Below are 24,876 nucleotides of genomic sequence, written 5' to 3'. Positions count from 1 at the left end.
GCTTCCCTTGGGTCCTGAGGCCAAAGGGCATCCCTTGAGAGACTAGTAGCGGCGCCCCCGCGAGGGCCAGAGGAAGAAAGGCGACCTCAGGGGCTGATTGCGGCGCCTCATCGCCCCCTGGCGACCCTCTTCTGCCCTGGGACACAAGGGCAGCGCCTGCTGCTAGAATTTGGACTCTTTGTACAATGGACAGTTGTATGCTTCGGGGCGTGGCAAGGACGTGGCGCGCCCAATGAGGCTGGGCGTGACGGAGTGTGACGTTTCACAAGGGGCGTGGCAAAGCGCCGGGCCTCTAGGCGCAAGCGCGCAGGGGCCGCCGTTGTAGGCAGGCTCGCGGGCGTCATCAAAGCCCGGAGGGGGGAAGGTAGTTTTTTGTATACGTCGCAGCCGGGCCGGGGCTTCCTGGGCCGCGCTCCCCGGGTCGTGGAGGGTGGGGACCGTGGCTAGTGGTGTTCAGGGGTGAGGGTGTGGGGGTGCAGCCGCAGCGGAAGGAGGGAGAACAGCGGGCACCCTGGTGTCTTCGGGGAGGAGGGGCCGGCGCGTGAGGAGGCGCCTCAGGGAAAGAAGACGAAGCGAGAGTCCGCGGGGAATCCCCCACCCCGCCCCACCCCCGGTCGGGGCGCGGGCGGCGCCCGCGAGGGCGAGCCCCAGGTGCCGGTTGCCAGAGGCAACAAGCCCCCGGTGACTCACTTGTCCCGGCGGCCCGCACGGCGCAGGTTTTGGCTTGGCGGGATTGCGGGCCCGCAGCCCGCGGAGGTGACCCCGTTCTGCTCCAGGGGCTCCACCCAGAGTAGACCCGGGAGACTTCGTAATATCGGGCTTTAAAACGCTGTTATTTTTAATGTTAGGGTGAAGGCGCCCCACAGAACACCTTTCCCGACCAGGCCCTGAGGTGCAGGTCCTTGAGAGGTAAAAACTTGGGCAGGGAGTCTTCCTTCCTAAAGGTAGGAGGAGGAGGAGGGCACACCTGGCGTGATACTGTGTCCACTAGAAGTCGAATTTCAGCCCGTTTGGGGGGCAGTGAGGACGGTTCCGCGCTGGGATCGGAGCTTTGGCCGTAGAGACCTGGGTTTGGGAATTTCTCCCTCCCTCAGGACCCCCCAGGATTTGGATGTCCAACCAGGAGAGCCACTGGCTCAAATTTCCCCATCAGATATGTATCATTACGCTGGAAAAGCCTAGATAATTAGAAAACCTAAAAAGCCTCTGATGGAACAGCTGTTTGGCCCATTCAGCAGAAGGATGAATGAAGCTCTACCTAAAAACAGGCTGTGAATGGAAGGGACCTGTCATTGTGAGTCTGGCTTTTGGTTAGTCACTGATGTCTTCGCCAGGGTGACCCGACCCGGAGACGGCCCTCCCTCGTCAGGGACTGAGATGTATCCTCGGCCTGCAGTTAAGTTGCAGAACCAGCCGTCCTCACATTAGTGCTCTGTTTGGTCTCGGCCACCTTTGAGTCACATTGGGGAGGATGAGTGTTTCTCAGGTGGCCTTAGTGAGTCAATTCATAATATCCCTATTATTACCCAAGTGACAGTGATCGGAAATCAGGCAATACCTTTATTTTATGGGTTACTACTAGTTTTTTGTAATGGGATCAAGGCCCGTAAGAGATGGAGGAATGAATCTCAGGATTTTCTTTTCATTTTTTCAGGTACCTTCCCCAAGAAATTGACTGGAAATGGGGAAAGCAAACAGTAGTTGGGTGTGACTCCTCCAAGGCATTAGCAGTCAGTCAGTCCATTTGCGGGGGGGGGGGCGGGGCGTGATTAGAGACACGTGTTGGGGGGTGGATAGATTAAAGTCTTCAGCATGTATGTACATTTTATATTTGACTAGCTGTGTTTTCTTGGTAGATGCAAACAATACGGCACTCAGAGCAGACACTTAGAGCAGCTCTCATTTCAAAGAACCCAGTGCTTGTGTCCCAGTATGAGAAGTTTGGTGCTGCAGAAAGGCGTTTGATGAATGAAGCCTTCCGACCAGCCAGTGATCTCTTTGAACCCATTACCTTGCATTCTCAATCAGATTGGATCACCTCCCATCCTGAGCCTCCCCAAGACTTTGAAGAGTTTTTCAATGATCCTTCCAGAAAGACACCCTCTCCAGAGAAACACAGTATTTATATACAGTGTATCGGTACATATTGTTAATATGCTAGATTTGGGTTGGTTGCACAGTGGTGCTGTTGCCAGGGATAGTTTGGGCTGTTGATCTCATCTAATGGTGCAAATTTTGTAGCCAAACTGCCTTAAAAGAGGACATTTTGTTTCTAATTCATATTCACATTAATGAACGATAAAGGTGTTTTGCAAATTTAGAGTTGGTTTGTTTCTAATTCCAAATTTACAATTATAGACTGAGGTAAAGATTGAACTTTTTAATCATCCTAAAGTATGTCTTTAAATTTTCTTCTCAATTATAGGATCTCTAGGAAACACCAGAGTTATCAGTGAAGAATATATTAAATGGCTCAAGGGCTACTGTGAAGCATTTTTCTATGGCTTGACAGTAAAACTCCTAGAACCGGTTCCTGTCTCTGCAACCAAGTGTTCCTTTAGAGTCAATGATAACACACAAAACCTACAAATACATGCAGGTGGGTTAAAGAACTTTAAATTGTAATTGAGTAAAGGATGTGGAGATATATTTAAAGCACATGTACATATCTTTTTGAATAGGGCACATCCTGAAGTTCTTAAAAAAGAAGAAACCTGAAGATGCCTTCTGTATTGTGGGAATAACAATGATTGACCTTTACCCAAGAGACTCCTGGAATTTTGTCTTTGGACAGGCCTCTTTGACAGATGGTATTCCTTTTTGACATTGTTTATAGAAACTTCTTCAACTTGAGACTCTTTGGCGATGTTGAAAGAGGGAAAAAATTCCAACCAGTTGTAATTTTGATACTTAAAGCTATATTCTTCTGGTGCAACATCATGCTGTATTAGGAGGTGTGTTGTTGATCGATTCCGATGAGCTGGGTTCCTCCCCAGGTCAGTCATTTACTATCTGTATGACCTTGAAGCTAATAATACCTGTTTCACAAGGTCATTTTGAGATAATTTACATAGAAGTGCTGGTACATAAAAAGTGTATATATGCCTAACACATATATAGGCATTCTGAGCAGCATATGGGAAATCTAAGTGATTTGGTAATAAATTGAATTAAATAAATTGAGGATATTTGAACTGTCATTAATGTAAGTGAAATTTTGCTAATTGTTTTTTAACTGTTTTTGTAGTCATCATGCATAGATGGAATAACCACAGACTGCTTTATAACTGTATGCTTAACCTGTGTCTTGTTTTATTTTAAAGGAATATACTTCATTTTAAAAAGTGAACTTCAATTTTAGATGTGGGATATAATGAGTTTTGACTAAGTAGGTGTTGAACCCTGCATGGTAATATGGAGGAGGGGAAGGATCCAGAAGAAAATCATATTTTTGCCTATTTTATTTTCTTTTTGTTTTCACTTCTGTTCTCCCATACATCCATTTTTGCTTTCATTTCTCTACCCTTGATCCCCAGGGTCTAAGATCCGTTTGAAGGGGGAAAGTCCAGGAAACTAAGGGCAGTCTGTTACTGTTCTGAGGATGATGAGTAACTGTACTGTAATGTTTGGGACTGTAATATATGAGTGCCCAAGTTACTGTCTGGATGACACCTTAGCTTCTTCCTGACAAATATTTCTATTAGATATCTCTTTGTCTCACACAATCATCAGAGGTAGGGGCCTAGGGCACTATCCCTTTATTCTCAATTCTCCATTACATTCTTATAGCCCCCCAACCTCCCCATGACCCTATCAATACATTCTCTTAGAGACTTGGGTAACTGCTGTCTTCCTGAGTCCTGTATGAGCTCACTTTCTGTAGAAAATAAAGTTGTATAAGCTAAATTTTTATGTCCCCTCTTATTTTTAACCTGGTAGAGATGGAAACATTTTAAGAAATTAAAACTATTTATTGCTAGCTAATTTATCTTGTGCATTTTAGGAGGTCAGAAAGCATTTCTTTAAAATGTTTCTACTTTGTTTAAGTTTCTTAAATATTGCATCATATATGAGAAGTAGTAGTAAGCTAGCAGCATTGATCTGCTAAGCAGTGAGACAGTATCTATCTTACAAGTGACTATTCTGTAAGTTTACAGAGATTCATGTTTTTAAATTGAGAAATATTTAATTATAAAGAAAATAATCTATTTATAGGATTATTAGAAAAAGTGGTTCTTGCTAAAGGGATTGTAGTGCAATATGCCCACACTTCTTTGGCCAGATGAGGTTACTTGTGACACATGAGTAGATTCTGTTTTTCTTAACTTTCAGAATGCTTTCTTTTCCTAAATTTCAAATACTAGTGGACACTTTCCAAGAGTGGGCTGAGGAGCATTCTTTTTGAATCTAGTTGGATTGGACAAATTTACCATGAAATCATTTCTGTAACAAAAAATCCTTATGACTTTCCATAAACAAATGAAGGGCATGAATAAAAGTGACAACATAAACAAGTCAAATTACAAAGCAATCTCCTTTAGAATGAGCTGAAAATCATACTCTGTCCTCCATGTGTGTGAAGATGGTTTAGACAAGCTTAAGACCTAACACAGGAAGTCAGTTGCAAGGAGGTTTATTCTGGTCACCCGACCCCAGCCACACAGCAAGAGTTGTGCTGTGCTTCAAAAGCAGGGGGGAGGGGAAGAGGTTCTGTGTTCTCTCTAAAGCCATGGTCAAAACATGGTCTCTAAGGCATGGGGCGGTGGCAGGGCTCTTTTCCTCGGTAGCGTGGCATGAGGGGAGGACAGGCACCTCACTGACACAGGTCCTAGAGGTCTGTTCATTGTGTCCTTAAAGAGAAAACACATGAGGGCGGAGTGTTCATGTGATCCTTGTCTTTATTCCTCCTGGGGTGCTTGATTTGGACTATTCTTTGAGAAAAAGACTTCTTTTGTGGGAAAACAAAACCTGTCTGGAACTTCTAATTTGTCAAGAATTTGACGTCAAGATGAGTGAGTTTTGCAGGTAGGGCAAATGGCACAGTAGAAGAAGGTTTTGATAGGAATCTGGGGCAAAATCTTCCTTTGTCTTGGGAAACCTCAAGCACACTGGCCTCTGTGAACACAGGCATACAGATGTGTGCGCCCAACCGGATGCCCTAGCAGCAGGCTCTCTTTTGGTCTTTCCTTCAGGAATCTTAACTCTCATTCTGTTGCTGCTTGTCCTTTTTCTGTAGGTGTGGGGATATTCAGCTTTGCCAGGTATGGCAGTGATTTTTACAGCTCAAGCTATGAAGGCAAAGCAAAGGCATTCCAGAAAAAGTCTTCAAGTGACTATTCGGTTTTTGATGACTATTACATTCCTGCAGTGACTAGCGTTTTGCTGCTTCGGTCCTGTAAGGTGAGTTGTTTATAAAATCCAGCAGGGCTATTTTTAAAGAGATCTTAGTTCTCATTCCTCTCAACTTTACATCAACACTCCTTAAGGTAGTGTTATAAATGAGTTTGTGTCATTTTGTATACTTTTGGTGGCTATTGCTTGACTGAGTTTATCAGTAAAAACAATTTAAATGGATACCTTAATGAAATTTACAGGATCTATGCCAGTTTTTTGTCCTATTAGTTACCCACAGCCCTGGCTGTTCCCACATCCTCCCCATTATATTAATTCCAGATTCTGGTGTGAGTCAGTAACCTATCCTTTCAGGCTACTATGGTCATCAAGAAAGCTGCTTTGCTGGGGCCTGAAAAACTTCTGTTCCCTAGCCTCTCTAGGAGGATGGCCTTTTTTGTGGTCTCCAGTTCCTGATGTCTGTCCCACCACTGCTCTTTGGAAAGCCTTTCTCCTCATTTTATGCATTTTCCACAGTCAAGGTCATAGGCTTTTTGCTTTCACCTGTACTCTCTGTGGGGTTTGAGAACTACACTTCATAGAGCAGTGTTTTCAATGTACATTCCCTGCCTCAGCATCACCTCATATGGTTGTTAACATGCAGGTCAAACCCCTCGTCCCAGACCTACTGACCCTGCATCTCTGGGGAAAGGGCCCCAGAATTTAAACAACTTTTTCACTGCTCTAGAGCACTGTCTATAACGTATCAGCCGTTCACCACCCAGAGATCATTTGGCAATACGGGGAGAGATTTTGGGTTGTCACAGCTGGGGAGTGGATGCTACTAGCATCTAATAGCTAGAGGTCAGGGATGCTGCTGACTATCCTACAGGGTCAGGATAGCCTCCTTCTTTCAAACAATGACCCCAAAGTATCAGTGGTGTCAAGATTGAAAGTCCCTGATGCAGTGGTAAGTAAGCGGCTAGGTATAGTGAGGAAAGCAATAACACATTTAAGGAAATGAGGGATTAAGTCTTTGGGCGGATCGTTGAGGTGATGACTATAAGGGGTTTGATTCCTATAAATTTGTTTTTTTGGAAAAGTAAGAAAAAGAAGGGGTGCATAACTGATTGTTGATAATGGTGGCACTATAAAGCTTCAATGTGAATGTCTTGCAGACTTTAACCCACGAGATTGGACACATATTTGGACTTCGACACTGCCAGTGGCTCGCATGCCTAATGCAAGGCTCCAACCACTTGGAAGAGGCTGACCGGCGCCCCCTACATCTGTGCCCTATCTGTTTACGCAAGTTACAGTGTGCTATTGGCTTCAACATTATAGAAAGATACAAAGTAATTTGGGGTGGTATAGTAAAAAAGGGGGAAGTGGTTATATAGGTAGCAAACTACATATTCTATTAGGCCCTTCTCTGGAGCTGTCATTTATCAGGGGAAATTAGTGCAAAGATAAGCCGGAAGCTGTGGTTAGAAAAAAAACGTACAAAGAAATATCCTTAAAAACTTCGACTTGCCTCTGAGTGCCTTACAGTTATAGTGCAATGAGAAATGGTGGAAGAGGTTTCTGTATTTGCCATTCATTTAAGGCAAGAGAGCCTGAAGTTTCAGAACAGAATAAATATTGATATGTGTGGCAAAGTTTATTTTTAAAAATTATGTAAATATGTGGAGATGATTTACCTCACCAAATATGGGACTGAGGTATGATAGTCATTGGAGGAAAAGATTTTTAAGAAAGAAGAGACAAAGTACATAATCTCAGTGTGTGAATGTGTGTGTCCACACATGTCCACAAACAGCGATAGACATCAGTTAACTACTCATGGATACAACCATGCAGGTGACTGCAGCAGATGTCTAATGTGTCTTCATACACATTCATCTTCCCTTAGCTGTGTGTATACTTACGTATGCATACAGTCACATCAAACAAAATCACAGTATAATGCTTTGTGGAACATTTAGCAAGTCGAGAAAAGAAAATAATTATTTTCCTACCCCCAGAAACTGAGGATTAGTGTATTTCTTTTTAATCTTTTCTCCTATGCATACTTGTGACTGTAATTTGTAATTCGTAAGTTTGCATATTTTTGGTATATGTTCTTTTAGTATGTCAGCATAAGTGTTTTTTTCATATTCATATCTATCTTTATCAAGTGGAACATCTTCGTGGGTTAATCTAAGTCACCAATTTAGAGAATCTGATTTAGAAGCCAGTGTTTTCCCCTTGCCTAAACTATTTTGCTATGCTTTGTTAAAATACTAATCTCTTTTCTTCTTTCCAAGGCACTGGTGAGGTGGATTGACGATGACTCTGCTGACACACCTCGAGTCACTCCAAAACATAGTCGTGAGGATAATGTGAATTTGCCAAAACCTGTGGAAGCCTTTAAGGAGTGGAAAGAGTGGATAATAAAATGCCTTGCTGTTGCCCAAAAATAAGAACCTTCATATAGGAGTAATTAAAATAAGTACTTGTACCTTATGCTTTCTTTTGGATCAAGTACTTCTCTGGAATAAACTGTTTACTGATCCTGTCCTTTATCAAAGTAACAGAAGAGAAGCACCTTCAAAACACTTGAACTTGAAATGAAACTCATTTTGAATGATAAAAACTCTAAACTCTTTTGTCTTTTTAGCCTGGTCTCTGATAGCAAGCATATCCATCATATCCATTCTTCAAATATGTTTATTTATATGTCTCCTGTGAAGGCTAGGACCAGCAGTAACTAGTAAGTAAATAAATAGGGTAAACATAGCTGTGTATGTCCCAAGAAAGGATTTTCAAACTCTAATTTCCAGGGGGTGATTTGCTTCAGTTCTTTTTTATTAAAATGAATTTCATTGATGATGCTATTACAGTTGTCCCAATTTTTTCCCCTTTTGCCTAGTACCCCTTTCCCTCCAGCAATCTCCTCCTTAGCTCATGTCATGGGTCATGCATATAAGTTCTTTGGCTTCTGCATTTCCTATACTGTTCTTGATATCCTACTATTTTGTACCTACTAATCATGCTGCTTTTAAAAAAAAGATGTTATTTATTTATTTTATAGGGAGGGGAGAGAGGGAGAGAAACATCAATGTGTGGTTGCCTTTGATGCACCCCCTACTGTTGATGTGGCCTGAAATCCAGGCATATGCCCTGACTGGGAATTGAACCTGCAACCCTTTGGTTCATGGGCTGGCGCTCAATCCACTAAGCCACACCAGCCATGGCCCAATTATGCTTCTTAATCCCTGTACCTTTTCCCCCATTCTCCCTTTTCCTCCTCCCCCCTCCCTCTGCTCCTTCCTTCCAGCTGATAACTCTCCAAATGATCTCTATACCTATGATTCTATTCCTGTTCTGGTTGCTTATTTAGGTTTTATTTTAAAGCTTCAGTTGTTGATAGTTGTGAATTTGTTGCCCTTTTAATGTTCATAGTTTTCATCTTTTTCTTAAACAAGTTCCTTTAACATTTCATGTAATAATGGCTTGGTGATGGTGAACTCCTTTAGCTTTACCTTGTCTGAGAAACACTTCATCTACCCTTCTGTGCTAAATGATAGCTTTGCTGGATAGAGTAATCTAGGTTGTAAGTCCTTGCTTTTCATCACTCTGAATACTTCTTGCCAGTCCCTTCTTGCCTGCAAGGATTCTTTTGAGAAATCAAGTGATAGTCTTATGGGAGCTCCTTTGTAGGTAACTCCCTGTGTTTCTATTGCTGCTTTTAAGATTCTCCCTTTATCTTTAACCTTTGGCATTCTATTTTTTAAAAAGATTTATTTATTTTTAGAGATAGGGGAAGGGAAAGAGAAAGAGAGGGAGAGAAACATCAATGTGTGGTTGCCTCTCACGCACCCCCTACTGAGGATTTGGCCCACAACCCAGGCATGTGCCCTGACTGGGAATTGAACATGTGAACATGGTTCACAGGCTGACACTCAAGCCACTGAGCCACACCAGCCAGGACATAACCTTTGGCATTTTAATCATGATGTGTCTTGGTGTGGTCCTCTTTGGGTCCAACTTGTTTGGGACTCTGTGCTTCCTGAACCTGTATGTCTTATTTCCTTTGCCAAATTGGGGATGCTTTCTTCCGTTATTTTTTCAAATAAATTTTCAATATCTTGCTCTCCCTCTTCTCCTTCTGGCACCCCTCTGATTCGGGTGTTGGTATATTTAAAGTTGTCCCAGAGGTTCCTAAGCCTATCTTTTTTTTTTCTTTTTTCTTTTGATTGAATGCTTTTTCCTTCCTTGTGTTACAAATCATTGGTTTAATTTTTGGCTTCCTCCTTTCCACTGTTGGTTCCTTGTATATTTTTCTTTATTTCACTTAGTGTAACCTTCATTCTGCCCTTATGTTTTTGACATACCCAATGAGTTCTTTGAGCATCCTGATCACTAGTGCTTGGAACTCTATATCTGGTAGGTTGGTTATCTCTGTTTCATTTAGTTCTTTTTTCTGGGGTTTTGTTCTGTTCTTTCCTATGGGTCATATTTCTTTGTGTCCTCAATTTGGCAGCCTTCCTGTGCTTGTTTCTGTGTACTAGGTAGAACTACTTGGACTCTTTAAAAGGCACCTGTAAATTGTGTGGGGTGGAGCTTTAGGTAATTGCAAGGGCTGGGCAACCCACTTCTCCACTCTGTGGCTCTGTGTGAATGGCAGGGCTTGGGGGGGGGCAGTGCTGCTGTCTGGCATCTGGAGGTTTGCCCAGCACTCTCCCCATTTCCAGTCACTTTACCCACTTCCCGCATGTAACTGGCACCCTTCCAGCTATTACCCTGGTGCTGAATCCCAGAGTGGGTGGGATTAAATACGTTCTAAGTCCATGCAGGCCATTTAAACAAACTCTCTTAAAAATCTGGCAGTTTTTCCCACTGTCCCAACCCCCACTGGTTTTTACAGCCAGAAGTTATGGGGATTTATCTTCCCAGCACTGGAACCCTAGGCTGTGCGGTGTGGTCTGGGGCTGGGTTTACTTGCTTCCATGGTATCCCTCCCAGTTTTTATCCACCACTTGTGAATGTGGACCTGCCTGTTGCACCACCACCACCACCACCACCGCCTCCCAGTGCCGTGCCGCATCTCCACACTTCCCCACCCATCTCTGCGACTCTGCCCCTCCTTCCTATCTGGATGAATGTGGCTTCTTGAAATCCTTGATTGTCAGACTTCCATACAGCTTGATTTTCTGATGGTTCCGATTGTTATTTGTTTTGAGAAATAGTTGTAATTCTCTCAGTGGCTGAGCGAGGAGGTGAAGTGTGTCTACCTAAGCCTCCATCTTGACCATAGGTCCTGCTTCAGTTTTCTAAAAAAGGTGCTCTCCCTCCGTTAGACCCACCAGGTCACCTTCTCCACTCACATACCTTCTCCTGTTCTCTGAACTTTCTCTACCTTCAGGGCTGCCTCACATCCAGTCTTTCTCTGCTTGTTGTCAGTTTCTACCTGAGAGAACAAACAGCTTGTTTCTGATTTTAGCAGCTTACAATGTGTTCTCCTTTCTAGAATACCTACAAGTGAAAATAAGACTGGTACTTGTACTACACCAACCTTTTGCTGGTGATGGAGGTTACCTTGCAATTGTCAGCTTTAATCAACAGTCATTTGTGAGGCTTCTTGCAAATAATTGGCTATAATGGTCCTTATGTTTGTGAGTGTTATACTTTCCCTGTGGGCTTAGAGCAGCTGCTGGTTTTTTTCCTGCAATAATATCTCTCTCACTTCTTTGCAGTGCTTACTTGACTGGGGGAGAGAATGTGATAGCATTACCTGTGGCTGTGCCAGGAAGGACCAGGATGGCCTGATGGTCGTGAACATCAGCTTCATTTTCGTGCTGGGGAACAGGCTGAAAACCTCAGATGGAACAAACTGCTTCTGCTCGATCAGCATGTGCCGGTTATGGTGACGAGATGCTAGGGCGATCAATGGACTAGGTGCTAGTGAGTGGAGAGCATTTCTCCCTTTCCCATCTTAACCTCGAAGGTGAAACTTAAAGGTAATTTTTGTTTCAAACTTTGAAACCCAATTTTTCGTTTGTTATTCATGCAGTATGATTTAAAGAACATTTTATAATTGAATCAGTGATTTCCCTCACATCCAGTCCCCTACTTGATTAAGCCTGTAAGTCATTTAGGAAATGATGGCTTACCATTAAATCCAATTGGAGAGTGAATGCTTGGTCATTTTGTACTATACTGAGAAGAGAACCCATGGAGCATGGACTTCTGTGAATTCTGTTATGGGTTCTGTTTCCCCAGTACTGTCTTTTTCCCAAATAATGTACTTTTAATTATTATTCAATCCATCCATTTAAAAATATATTTATTTATTTTTAGACAGAGGGGAAGGGAGGGAGAAAGAGAAGGATAGAAACATCAGTGTGTGGTTGCCTCTCGCACACCCCCTACTGGGGAGCTGGCCCAAAACCCAGCCATGTGTCTTGACTGGGAATCAAACTAGCCACCCTTTGGTTTGTTGACTGGTGCTCAATCCACTGGGCCACACCAGCCAGGGCTCCATCCACTGTTTTTCATTTTCCTACAAAGTAAGCGCCGGTTTAGTCCTGTAGGTTAGCATTAGTTATAACCTAAAAAGTCAAATTTGGTGAAGTGTATAAAGTGGGGTCACAATTACTTGGACAAGATGTAATGCCCATTTGTACCTGCTCTGCATTGTAAGATCAGGAAAACAATCTGCTGTTAAAAAACCAAATCATCCAGTTTTCAAACAAATCAAAAGTGGGACAAACATAAGTTTTATGTAACAGGCATTCACTTAAGTATTGTGAATAAGTACTGGGTTAATGCACTTTTGGGTAATTTCTTAGGATTAGGTTTAAAAATATAATTACTGCAACTAAATTTTATGTCCTATCTTTATATCTTTAGAAAAATGATTTTTCACTCAGTAACAAGCAGAAATCCATGCAGATTTTGCTCTGCACATGCTGAATGAACAAGATCTTTAAGAGTAAAGAGAATTAATAATTTTCTGCTGTCTAAACACTATTTTAGAAATAGGTGACTCTGAAGTGCTGTTCACTTTGGTGCCTATGGGATTAGTAGTATCTCTCAGGTCAAGGGCAGGATTAAGTGTTAACATTTCAGTCCCCCAAGACTATTGATGGGGGGAGGGTTAAAGAGAAGAATGTGGCAAGGTTTCTACTTAGGTTGTTATCCAGCTTGTTCAAGTGCAAGTTCCCCGGACATGAATACTTGTAAATGTCTAACACTTTAGGACCCCAGGGCCTGAGTTGTTACCTCTTTAAAGCAAGCATGATAAAATCTGTGCAGGCAGCTGTGGGACCTCCGGCGGCCCTGCGAGCTGGCCTTTCTTTCTCAGGAAGCAGTATCACTGTCCCTGGCAGAGAGACCCAGCACAAGAGCTTGAGCCTCAGACCTCAGAATGGCAGCTGCAAGCCATCACTCCAATCCAGCCTCCTGCTTCTGTCCCGAGGAAGTCCCTCAGCTCTCCAGAGCCGAGGATCGTGACTCCGCCTTCCCCAGCGCCAGGTACCCCTGAAGGGACCACCATCCTGCCATGCCGCACACATGTATTTACCCTCAGTGGGCCATACCCCGGGGGGGAGGCCTTGGAAAATCTGTGTGGCAGTGCAGCAGAGCAGTAAGTGGAAACACTTCTCAGGGAGAGAGCACGCACACAGTGCTTTCCAAGAGTTAGATCTTAGTCAGTTCTTTGGTTCTGATTGATAGTCTAGAGCAGAAACATCTAATGTAATGAATATAATATGAGCCACATACATAATTTAAATTTTTCAAATGGCCTCATTAGTATTTGCTAAAAGAAGCAGGTGAATATATTTCAGTCATATATTTTATTTAATCCAATATATCCTATGCTATCATTTCAACAGGTAATGAATATACAAATTATTAAGATATTTTACATTCTATTTTCATACTAAGTCTTCAAACTCTGGCTGTTTTTTTACACATACAGCACAACTCAGTTCCCACTGGGCACATTTCAGGTGCTCAGCAGCTCCACCCGACTCATGGCTACTGTACTGGACAACCCCAGCTCTAGATTAGTACCATTTTGTAGTCTACATGGAAGGCATATGAAATTGAATAAACAGGGGGAAAAAAAGCTTTCTAAAGTAAGAGGTTTTGCAGGTCCTCTGGCAGTGCAGTACGGGTTGATATTCAAGTTGCAAGGTGTGAACACTTTTGGATCTTGCCGTTAACCTCTGCGGCAGGTTGTTTTTACACTCTTCTGTTGTCAAGGACCTGGTATTTCCTTTAATGTGTTTTCATTTTTGGAAATCAAAGTTTTAAAGTATTAATAATGTGAATGTTGCTGAGTCCATTTCAAAGATGAGGAAACAAGCCCGCAGTAGCTAGTAAACTGTGTGCAGTGACACCAGAGGCAGAAACGGGACCATATTCCAAGTCTTCCTAATTTCATTTTTGCTGTGCTGTATTTCCACTGCGCTGCATGACCTCATAAGAAGTAAAGTATTACAAGCCAGAAACCTGCCGTATTTTTACAGATTGTTTATAGAAGGGATTATAAGATTAAAGTCTTTTTTCATTTCTTTTGTCTTCAAGTGAGACCATCTGGGGTTGATCAAGGTCAGCAAAATCAGAGTACTTTGCCTTAGTACCAAGAAAGAGGTTCAGTATCCAGAAAGAACTTGCCAGTAGTTGAGGCATTAAAAAAAAAAAGTATAATGGAAAAATGTCTACTAGAAATAAGTTAAGTGAAAACAAAGGCTGCTCCAGCAAAATGTTAAAATTCAGAGCCTGCATTCTCATTCCACCCTAGTGGTCATTTCTTCCCACTGTTTAGTCTCTGATGGATCTGTGTTTTCTTCCTTACACCTGACCTGTGTATAGAGGACATTATTGCTAGGCACTTTGAGACCCCTCTCAGACATTGGACCTGTAACAGGCTTTGAGCACAGTGCTTTGTGTCCTGTGCCCAGGCAGTCTAAATGCTTCATAGCAGCACCAGCCACTCTTGTAATCACAGCTGTAATCGTGAATAGATATCAACTTTTTTCTCTAGCAAAAGTCAGTGAAAAATAAAGAACTCATTCATTCATTCAACAGTGTTTTGGGAGCATCACCTACTATGTGCCAGGCCTGCTCAACACCTTGGATATGCAGCAGTGAACAAAAAACTGGTTCCCTAATGTGATCATTGAAGAGACAGATTAATGAAATGAATAAACATATACGTTTATAACCTAATGTCAGAGTAAAGGGTGAGTAGCAACTGGTATTTCAAATAGGATAGTCAGGAATGCCTCCTCAGGGTGACCTTTGTAGGGGACCAAATGGAAGTGTCATGTCATGTACACATTAGGGGAAGGGTGCACCAGGCAAAGGGAACCACAAATGGAGGGCCTAATTCTTGTGATATCAAGGAGCAATAGGAAGGCCAGTGCAGCTAGAGTAGCAGTACCAAGGGGGAATGTAATAGCCTCCATCAGGTTGTACAGGAAGAGCCCATTGTTAAGGATTGGGTTTTCAATATGATCATGTCTGACTTGTACTTTGAAAGGATATCATAAGGCTGCCATCTGGAAACTAAAGGCCAAGGTGTGGTGGTTGGATAGATAGCAAGAGTGGAAGCAGGTAAGCCAGCTAGAAGTTGATTGCAATAGTCCAGCTAAAGATGATACTGGCTTGGATCAGGGTTACTGGTTGTTTGACAAAGGCAGTCAGGTCCTGGATATGTTTAGGAGGTAGAGCCAACAGGATTGGTGGAGGAGCATGTTTGGAGAGCAGGATCAAGAATTCTGTGGAGGACTTGTTAAATTGGAGATGCCTCGCTGGCATGGCACCCACCTGCTGTCACATGGGTGTGTATCAGTCCAGAGCTCAGTGACACAGTCTGGACTTAGTGTGGGAGTTGACAGTGTGGAGAAGGTACTTAAAGCTTTGACTGCATTCTGGGGGCATAAGTTTCGAGGAGAGTTAGTGTGCTTGCTTTTTTTCTTGAGTTGCTGGAGAAGTATATAAGTAATATATTGCTAGCTGCATGGCCACAGTTTGTATTTTCTGTCAATAATCTTTTAAGAGCTATATTTGAAAATTCACCCTGGCCAATGTGGTTCAGTTGGTTGGATTGTCGTCCTGTAAACTGAATGGTTGTGGGTTTGATTCCTAGTCAGGGCACATACCCAGGGTGTGGGTTCAGTCTCTCGAGACTGTAGGAGAGGCAGCCAGTTGTTTCTCTCTTACATCCATGTTTTTCTCCCTCCCTTCCCCTTTCCCTAAAAAAATCAGTGGGCAGGTCCTTGGGTAAGGATTAAAAAAAAAAACCTTTATAGATAGAGGCTTAGATTATCAGTTTTTCTATCTAATTTCCCCTTAGTCTATCGTCACTGAAGTAATTTTGATCTGGATGTGAGAGGTTTTCTTCTATGAAAAGCCAAGTTTTTCTTGTTCTGTTCATCAGGGGGTCATTACAGAAACTGAACACAAGGGGGAGAGAGTTTCCTTACCTATGCAATAGTGGCTGGGCCACCTGTTGGAACCCTCACTTCTCTTAACCTTATATCAAAAACAAATTTGGTGACAAGGATAATGTCTCATTTATCAATACAATGTATATTTATAGGAGAGATCTTTTAACATGTAACATATATGATTTGTCTTTACATTGGTACTTTCAGTTTCTTTTATTTTTCTTGCATCAGTAAATTTATTGCAAGTAAGAATTGTATACACACACCAGGCATGTTTTTCCACATAAAAGCCAGCATTGTAATACAAATACTTAACACTTTGGCCATGAAACTCAAAGATAAAAAAAACTTCTCAAGGTATCTATATTAAGTAACTGAGTTCTTTAATATTTGTAATCTATGCTTATTTAATTATAATTTTGAAAATATAATTATATTGTTCATTATTCATTATGCTTATTGTATATGACATCTTTCCTGAAATTTTATGTCCTTCAAAATACAACTTTTCATGACTTCAAAATATCCATATGTACCTCTTAGTGATACTATTGTAAAACCAAAATTGTTTTCAAGTAGCAAGTGCTCAAGTCATACCATTCCTGATCACAGATATAAGTGATGTCCATTTTTTTTAAATGGCTCTCTTATACTTCTTGTTCCTATTTTAATATGCCAACCATTGCTTCACTGATATCCCAGAGTTTTCTTGCAACAGACTCATCAATGGCATTAGGCAGTAGTTCGTCCTCTTTACAATCCCCAAAGTACTTTCTTGACACACCTCCTACCTCAGGTGAAGAGGCTAAATAAATCGAAGTCTGGGTACCTTCAACTGGAGTTTGGAAAAAAACCCAAGACACCAAACTGAAAACTCATTTGCCCAATAGTGGAACGTGTATGTGCTTCCCAAGATTAGTCCAAACACCACCAGGATGTACAGCATTGACTACCATTTGTGCCGTCTAAGCAGCAGGCTAGTTCCCTGATAAGAAGGATGGTAGCCAGTTTGCTCCTACTATAACAAAAGCTTTCATCATAGCTTTGTTCACTGCTCAAGTCTTCAAAGGGGATGTCTCCATATTTATAGAGTTTGGAAGAAACTGCCACAATCCTGCTGGGAGCTGAATGTTTGAGTAGTCCAAAGAGAAGATTGGTGAGTAGAACGTGACCCAGATGGTTCACTCCAAACTGCATTTCAGACCCATCTCCATTCTTCAGATAGGGCACTGGAAGATCCCTGCATTATTCATCCAGACGTCTAGTCTAGGCTCTTTCTGGAGCATCTCCTGGCAGAAGGTGCACTTGGTGCGCCCTGTGGCTAGGCCCAGCTCCTTGATGAACGTCATCGGGGCCAGATCCTAGCAGCTTGTGGTCACCCATGCCCCCATGTGAGGCAGCTCTGCAGCCATGGAGCAACCCAGGCCTCATTGGCCCCTTGATCAACACAACCTTGTTGGCACGTGGCCTGCATCCTGACTAATGGAACTTAACCTGTTGATATGCTGGGAGAGAGAAAGGGACCCAGCACTAAGTCAGATCTCCAGGCTAAGAAGACACTTGCAAAATTTCTGTCTTGATGCCTCAAATAAAACTAAAAGACATTAAGAGATAACAGAGTGACTTTCTCTAGATTTATTAGGGAGTTTGTTACAAATATTTGAGCTTTACAGGTATGACTTCATGGATTCACGCAAGAAATTCACATAACACTGATATTTAGCCTTCTCATTACATATACAGAAATAGCATTGCTACCATAGCAGTGGATAGAATCTTGTTTCAAATGGCTTGGTCTGGGGTTTTGTCTAAATCAGGGGTGTCAAACTCATTTTCACTGGGGGTCACATCAGCCTTGTAGTTGCCTTCAAAGAGGCGAAATAATTTTAGGACTACATAAGTGTAACTACTCCTTAAGTGTTAAGGAGCTGAAATTACATTCAGCCCTTTGAAGGCAACCACAAGGCTGATGTGACCCCCATTGAAAACGAGTTTGACACCCTTGGTCTAAATGTGTCATTATATAATGAAAGCACCAATTTGAGGGCTTCTCAAACAGTGATTTGAGTTTTACAACATAACTTGGTAACTTTTTTTTTCATATAAATAAGGCATAAGTGGGTATGTATACTAATGCTGAAAATACATTTTATCAAAAGCAGACATATAAGTATTTGGGTATACATTGGCAGTTGAGATTTACTCCTTCCTTTTAACAAAAAAATTAAAGGGCATATGATTTCTGTCAAATCTAAATCAGTACTTCTACTCATTTCTGGCATTAAGATCATCTTCCTTCCTTCTCCTTTAAACCCACCACTGCCACCAACTGAACAAAGATTTTCCTGAACAACCTCACTTGAGTGATTTACCAGAGGATCTGCACTTTGTAAAATATCAGTATGTGCCAATGTCAGAACAAAACAAATGACCTTTTTTCATTCCACATTGTCTTCTCGGGTTGAAGCTGCTCTCTAGCCATGAAGTGCCCTTTCCAGACAATGAGATTGAAATGAAGATTTGAACTTAATACAATATTTGGCAGATTCAGGTTATTAAAAATAATATTAAAGTTGCAGAGGTACACCTTAAATTATTTGGACTTTCAGAAAAACATTTGACGAAGCCTTTTCCCTATAAAAATCAAGGCCCAAATTAGTGGTGCTCTTTGATTTATAAGTCAACTCTGTGTACTGTAAATTTCTTCAAGGTCAACAAAGACACTTGTGACATTTCTTAAGAATTAAACAAGAAGACATTCAGATTTAAGAACAATGTAAGAGAATTAGGCACATCTTATTCCAAATCATAACCAGAAAGACTTAGAAAATCTAGCACATGAAAAAACTTGCCACTTAAATTACTTTGTTGGAGATTAGGGGGAAGTTGACATAGTGAAAACTATGAGCACCCTCTCCATTTTGTTCACTAAATTTCACCTCTCCATAGAGGTTTTGCAAAAGGATTTGGTTTTCATGATACAGACATAAGGACTCCTTCAAATGGTTTAAAAATACAGTCTATAAAGTATGGACTAAAGCATTCAGATTGAACTTTACAGTTTTACTGATGGTCCAATCAAGGCTGCCATTAAAAATAAGTAAATTACTGCCTCCATGTATATTCTAGACTTTACTATAAATGTTGATGGAAACACACATCGGGAAATAAAATCCCAAGTGCCCCAAATTATAACATATCTGTTTGGTGTTTCAACATTTCTTGGTGGTAGTCAACATGGGGAAACTAGTGATTTCTGCTTTGTCAGGCAATATTTATGGTTCACATTACTAAACACATGTAACAAATAGACTCAGTTTCCTCTTTACATGGGGAACTTACCTCAGTCTTCTTGGAATTAATGATTTGGCCATTTCATAAATTACTTGCTAAATTTACAGAGACTGGCCACCAAAAAAGTCCAAATGTTACTGTGCACGCAATTCAGATATTTCCTAGCACTGAAACTATTCTAACCCTGTGAATTTAAACAAAGTATTCTTTTTGGCAAGAAGCACTACATGTAGAACTGTTTAAATACGCATGAACTGTACCAGGAACAGTTGCACTATCACATGGGAGACAGCTCTGGGGGTCGTGTATACCAAAGCATGAAACACTGGAAGTGATGCCTCGCAGGCTGCTACAGCACTGGGTGCAGTGGCGGCGCTGTTGACCGCACCGGGTGGGCCCTTTGGCTAGCATCTGGGCTTTTCATGGGCTTCGGAGTCCACCTGAGTGGGGGGTGGGTTTCGCGCCCCATGGCGACCCTCCTGGGGGTGTCAAGACCCCTGTTGGTCAGAAAACCTGCCAAGTACCACACCTCTCGGTGAGGGGTGGGGGGCGTGGCGTGCTCAAGGGGCGGTACCAGCTAGCCGCACTAGGGGTTGGGGCGTGGCTCTGTCAAAGGGGCGGGGCGCGCGCCGCCAGACCGCCCCTGGAGCGGGTTGGGAGCATTGGCGGTTTGGGGTGGGTTCTGTGTATACGTCATAGTCGGGCCGGGGCTTCCTGGGCCGCGCTCCCCGGGTCGTGGAGGGTGGGGACCGTGGCTAGTGGTGTTCAGGGGTGAGGGTGTGGGGGTGCAGCCGCAGCGGAAGGAGGGAGAACAGCGGGCACCCTGGTGTCTTCGGGGAGGAGGGGCCGGCGCGTGAGGAGGCGCCTCAGGGAAAGAAGACGAAGCGAGAGTCCGCGGGGAATCCCCCACCCCGCCCCACCCCCGGTCGGGGCGCGGGCGGCGCCCGCGAGGGCGAGCCCCAGGTGCCGGTTGCCAGAGGCAACAAGCCCCGGTGACTCACTTGTCCCGGCGGCCCGCACGGCGCAGGTTTTGGCTTGGCGGGATTGCGGGCCCGCAGCCCGCGGAGGTGACCCCGTTCTGCTCCAGGGGCTCCACCCAGAGTAGACCCGGGAGACTTCGTAATATCGGGCTTTAAAACGCTGTTATTTTTAATGTTAGGGTGAAGGCGCCCCACAGAACACCTTCCCGACCAGGCCCTGAGGTGCAGGTCCTTGAGAGGTAAAAACTTGGGCGGGAGTCTTCCTTCCTAAAGGTAGGAGGAGGAGGAGGGCACACCTGGCGTGATACTGTGTCCACTAGAAGTCGAATTTCAGCCCGTTTGGGGGGCAGTGAGGACGGTTCCGCGCTGGGATCGGAGCTTTGGCCGTAGAGACCTGGGTTTGGGAATTTCTCCCTCCCTCAGGACCCCCCAGGATTTGGATGTCCAACCAGGAGAGCCACTGGCTCAAATTTCCCCATCAGATATGTATCATTACGCTGGAAAAGCCTAGATAATTAGAAAACCTAAAAAGCCTCTGATGGAACAGCTGTTTGGCCCATTCAGCAGAAGGATGAATGAAGCTCTACCTAAAAACAGGCTGTGAATGGAAGGGACCTGTCATTGTGAGTCTGGCTTTTGGTTAGTCACTGATGTCTTCGCCAGGGTGACCCGACCCGGAGACGGCCCTCCCTCGTCAGGGACTGAGATGTATCCTCGGCCTGCAGTTAAGTTGCAGAACCAGCCGTCCTCACATTAGTGCTCTGTTTGGTCTCGGCCACCTTTGAGTCACATTGGGGAGGATGAGTGTTTCTCAGGTGGCCTTAGTGAGTCAATTCATAATATCCCTATTATTACCCAAGTGACAGTGATCGGAAATCAGGTCATGCTCTTATGGGTTACCACAAATGGTTATGATAACACACAACATACAAGTACATGCCAGGGAATTAAACATTTTTATAGTTTGAATTGAGTAAAGAATAATTACCACATGTACTTTTTAAAAAATAGGGTACATCCTGAAGTTCCCAAGGAAGAAGAAACCTGAAGATGCCTTTTGTGTTGGGAGAAGAACAATGGTTGATCTTTACCCAAGAGACTCCTGGTGTTTTGTCTTCGGATAGGCCTCTTTGACAGATGGTGTTCCTTTTTGACATTGTGGTAGACACTTCCTCAAGTTGTGAATATTAAATGTTGAAATAGGGAGAAAAATTCCAAATGATTATATTTTTCATACTTAAAACTGTATTTCTGGTGCGACATTCAGCTGTATTGGGACGTGTGTTACTGAGAAGTTCCGGTGATCTGGGTTTCTTCCCAGGTTGGCCATTCACTATCTTAAATGCCTTTGAAGTTAGTGATACCTGTTGCCAAGGTTCATATTGAGACAGTATACATAGAAGTACCAATACATCCAAAGTGTGTATATATGCCTGGCACATACTCGTATATAGACATTCAGCATAACAGGTAGGAAATGTAAGTAATTCAGTAACAAGGTAGATTAAATAAATTAAGGAAATTTGAAGTGTCATTAACTTGATTATCTTGCTCATTGTTTTCCACCTTTTTTGGTAGTCATCTTGCTTAGATGGAGTAGCTATAGACTGCTTAATAAGTATGTGCTTCCTACCCTGTGTCTTATGACCCTTTGGTATTTTATTTTAAGAAAGTGAACTTAAATCTTTTGAGTATAATGAACTTTGACTTATTAGGAACCCTGTGTCTTATGACCCTTTGGTATTTTATTTTAAGAAAGTGAACTTAAATCTTTTGAGTATAATGAACTTTGACTTATTAGGAACCCTGCATGGATCCAGAAGAAGACCATATTTTCGCGTTTTTGCCTTCTCTTCACTTCTGTTCTCCCCACACCTTCATTTTGCACTTACTGTCTACACACGTGCCCAGGATCTGAGACTCATTTGAGAGGAAAAAGTCAGTGCACTAAAGGGAGTGGTTGTCCACTAGGGTTCTGGGGGTGAGGAATAAGGACCAGGGACTTTACGAAGTACCAGGGACTCTTCTTTATGAGTACCAAGTATATGGACCGTCCCAATGTTACATTGGCCTCGCTATGACAAATGTTTCTTTTGATTAGATATTTCCCTCTCCAACTCATTCATCAGAGGTGACGGCTGGGGCACTATAAAATCTCATTGTTCTGCCTACCCCTTTATCCTCAATTTTTCAATACATTCTCACAGTCCCTTCTTACCTCCCCAGGACCCTATCAACATACCTGCTTGGAAACTGGGTCACTGCTGCCTTCCTGATTCTTGTCAGAGCAAACTTTCTAGGGACAGAATTAAATTCATATAAGCTAAACTTTTATGTCCCCTTTTATTATTAATCTTCTAAGGATGAAAACATTAAAAAACTTAAAAATTACATATTTCGATTTGCTAGCTAATTTATCCTATGCATTTGAGGAGGTCAGTAAGCATTTTCCCCAAATGTTTCTACTTTAATTATTTTTAAAAATTAAATATCTTAAATATTGCATGACATATTCGATAGTAAGACAGCGGGAGTGATCTGCCATGCAGTGAGACAATTGTCTTACTCCAAGCGATTTATTCTCTTCTTTCCAAAAGTCTGGTGAGGAGCATTCTTTTTGAATCTAGTTGGATTGAACAAATTTACCATGAAATCATTTCTGTAACAAAAAATCCTTATGACTTTCCATAAACAAATGAAGGGCATGAATAAAAGTGACAACATAAACAAGTCAAATTACAAAGCAATCTCCTTTAGAATGAGCTGAAAATCATTCTCTGTCCTCCATGTGTGTGAAGATGGTTTAGACAAGCCTAAGACCTAACACAGGAAGTCAGATGCAGGAAGGTTTACTCTGGTCACCTGACCCCAGCCACACAGCAAGAGTTGTGCTGTGTTCTCTCTAAAGCCATGGTCAAAACATGGTCTCCAAGGCATGGGGCGGTGGCAGGGCTCTTTTCCTCGGTAGCGTGGCATGAGGGGAGGACAGGCACTTCACTGACACAGGTCCTAGAGGTCTGTTCATTGTGTCCTTAAAGAGAAAACACATGAGGGCGGAGTGTTCATGTGATCCTTTTCATTATTCCTCCTGGGGTGCTCGATTTGGACTATTCTTTGAGAAAAGACTTCTTTTGTGGGAAAACAAAACCCATCTGGAACTTCAAATTTGACGTCAAGATGAGTGAGTTTTGCAGGCAGGGCAAATGGCACAGTAGAAGAAGGTTTTGATAGGGATCTGGGGCAAAATCTCCCTTTGTCTTGGGAAACCTCAAGCACACTGGCCTCTGAACACAGGCATACAGATGTGCGCGCCCGACCCGATGCCCTAGCAGGCTCTCTTTTGGTCTTTCCTTCAGGAATCTTAACTCTCATTCTGTTGCTGCTTGTCCTTTTTCTGTAGGTGTGGGGATATTCAGCTTTGCCAGGTATGGCAGTGATTTTTACAGCTCAAGCTATGAAGGCAAAGCAAAGGCATTCCAGAAAAAAGTCTTCAAGTGACTATTCGGTTTTTGATGACTATTACATTCCTGCAGTGACTAGCGTTTTGCTGCTTCGGTCCTGTAAGGTGAGTTGTTTATAAAATCCAGCAGGGACTATTTTTTAAAGAGATCTTAGTTCTCATTCCTCTCAACTTTACATCAACACTCCTTAAGGTAGTGTTATAAATGAGTTTGTGTCATTTTGTATACTTTTGGTGGCTATTGCTTGACTGAGTTTATCAGTAAAAACAATTTAAATGGATACCTTAATGAAATTTACAGGATCTATGCCAGTTTTTTGTCCTATTAGTTACCCACAGCCCTGGCTGTTCCCACATCCTCCCCATTATATTAATTCCAGATTCTGGTGTGAGTCAGTAACCTACCCTTTCAGGCTGCTATGGTCATCAAGAAAGCTGCTTTGCTGGGCCCCAGAGGACTTCTGTTCTCTAGCCTCTCTAGGAGGATGGCCTTTCTTGTGGTCTCCAAGCTGCCTTCTGCTGTAGTTAGTTCTACTAACAGTTCCTGAGGTCTACCCTACCACTGCTCTTTGGAAAACCTTTCTCCTCATTATGCATTTTCTGCAGCCAAGGTCATAGGCTTTTCTGCTTCCACCTGAACTGTCTGTGGGATTTGAGAACTATACCTAATAGAACAATGTTGTCAAGGTACATTTCCTGCGTCACCATCACCGGGTGCTGCTCCTATGTTAGACCTAGCCAGGTCACCTCCACTCACATACCTTCTCCTGTTCTCTGAACTTTCTCTACTCTCTGGGCTGTCTCACATCCAGTTTTTTTCTTGCTTGTTGTCAGTTTCTACGTGAAAGAACCAACAGCTTGTTTCTGATTTTAGCAGCTTACAATGCAATCTCCTTTCTAAAATACCTGCAAGTGAAAATAAGACTGGTACTTGTACTACACCAACCTTTTGCTGGTGATGGAGGTTACCTTGCAATTGTCAGCTTTAATCAACAGTCATTTGTGAGGCTTCTTGCAAATAATTGGCTATAATGGTCCTTATGTTTGTGAGTGTTACGCTTTCCCTGTGGGCTTAGAGCAGCTGCTGGTTTTTTTCCTGCAATAATATTTCTCTCACTTCTTTGCAGTGCTTACTTGACTGGGGGAGAGAATGTGATAGCATTACCTGTGGCTGTGCCAGGAAGGACCAGGATGGCCTGATGGTCGTGAACATCAGCTTCATTTTCGTGCTGGGGAACAGGCTGAAAACCTCAGATGGAACAAACTGCTTCTGCTCGATCAGCATGTGCTGGTCACGGTGATGAGATGTTAGGATGGTCATTGGACTGGGTGCTGGTAAGCAGAGAGCATTTCTCCCTTTCCCATC

The 24,876-nt window shown here is 42.8% G+C and overlaps 1 protein-coding gene and 1 pseudogene across 8 annotated transcripts; one reads left to right on the top strand and one right to left on the bottom strand.

The window, feature by feature from the left end:
* The first annotated feature begins 303 nt into the window (after positions 1-303).
* AMZ2 (archaelysin family metallopeptidase 2) lies at positions 304-24,876 on the top strand. Of its 8 annotated transcripts, none has more exons than XM_045836426.1 (11): positions 304-364; positions 849-909; positions 1,154-1,294; positions 2,029-2,139; positions 2,426-2,599; positions 2,682-2,810; positions 5,237-5,400; positions 6,510-6,686; positions 7,638-8,083; positions 11,070-11,333; positions 12,631-17,130. In XM_045836426.1, the coding sequence occupies exons 3-9, from the start codon at positions 1,276-1,278 to the stop codon at positions 7,791-7,793; spliced, it is 930 nt and encodes a 309-aa protein (XP_045692382.1). In that variant the 5' UTR covers positions 304-364; positions 849-909; positions 1,154-1,275; the 3' UTR covers positions 7,794-8,083; positions 11,070-11,333; positions 12,631-17,130. The 8 variants fall into 8 exon arrangements, with proteins under 8 accessions (XP_045692382.1, XP_045692380.1, XP_045692381.1 ...); XM_045836424.1 differs by having other exon boundaries at positions 1,857-2,139; XM_045836425.1 differs by lacking the exon at positions 1,154-1,294 and having other exon boundaries at positions 1,857-2,139.
* LOC123817039 lies at positions 16,439-17,125 on the bottom strand (annotated as a pseudogene).

This window comes from Phyllostomus hastatus, unplaced genomic scaffold (assembly GCF_019186645.2).
Source record: "Phyllostomus hastatus isolate PE091 unplaced genomic scaffold, TTU_PhHast_1.1 phas_contig_210, whole genome shotgun sequence".
NCBI lineage: Eukaryota > Metazoa > Chordata > Mammalia > Chiroptera > Phyllostomidae > Phyllostomus > Phyllostomus hastatus.
The sequence above is the reverse complement of the archived record's forward strand: the minus strand, read 5'-3'. Positions and strand labels throughout refer to the sequence as shown.

Excerpts from the sequence above, each read along its gene's own strand:
- AMZ2 (XM_045836422.1), top strand. The coding sequence starts at position 1,592 with ATGGGATCAAGGCCCGTAAGAGATGGAGGAATGAATCTCAGGATTTTC. Across the intron at positions 1,655-1,856 it reads TTTTCTTTTCATTTTTTCAG|ATGCAAACAATACGGCACTC; the intron begins GTACCTTCCCCA and ends TTTTCTTGGTAG. Across the intron at positions 2,140-2,425 it reads TATTTATATACAGTGTATCG|GATCTCTAGGAAACACCAGA; the intron begins GTACATATTGTT and ends TCTCAATTATAG.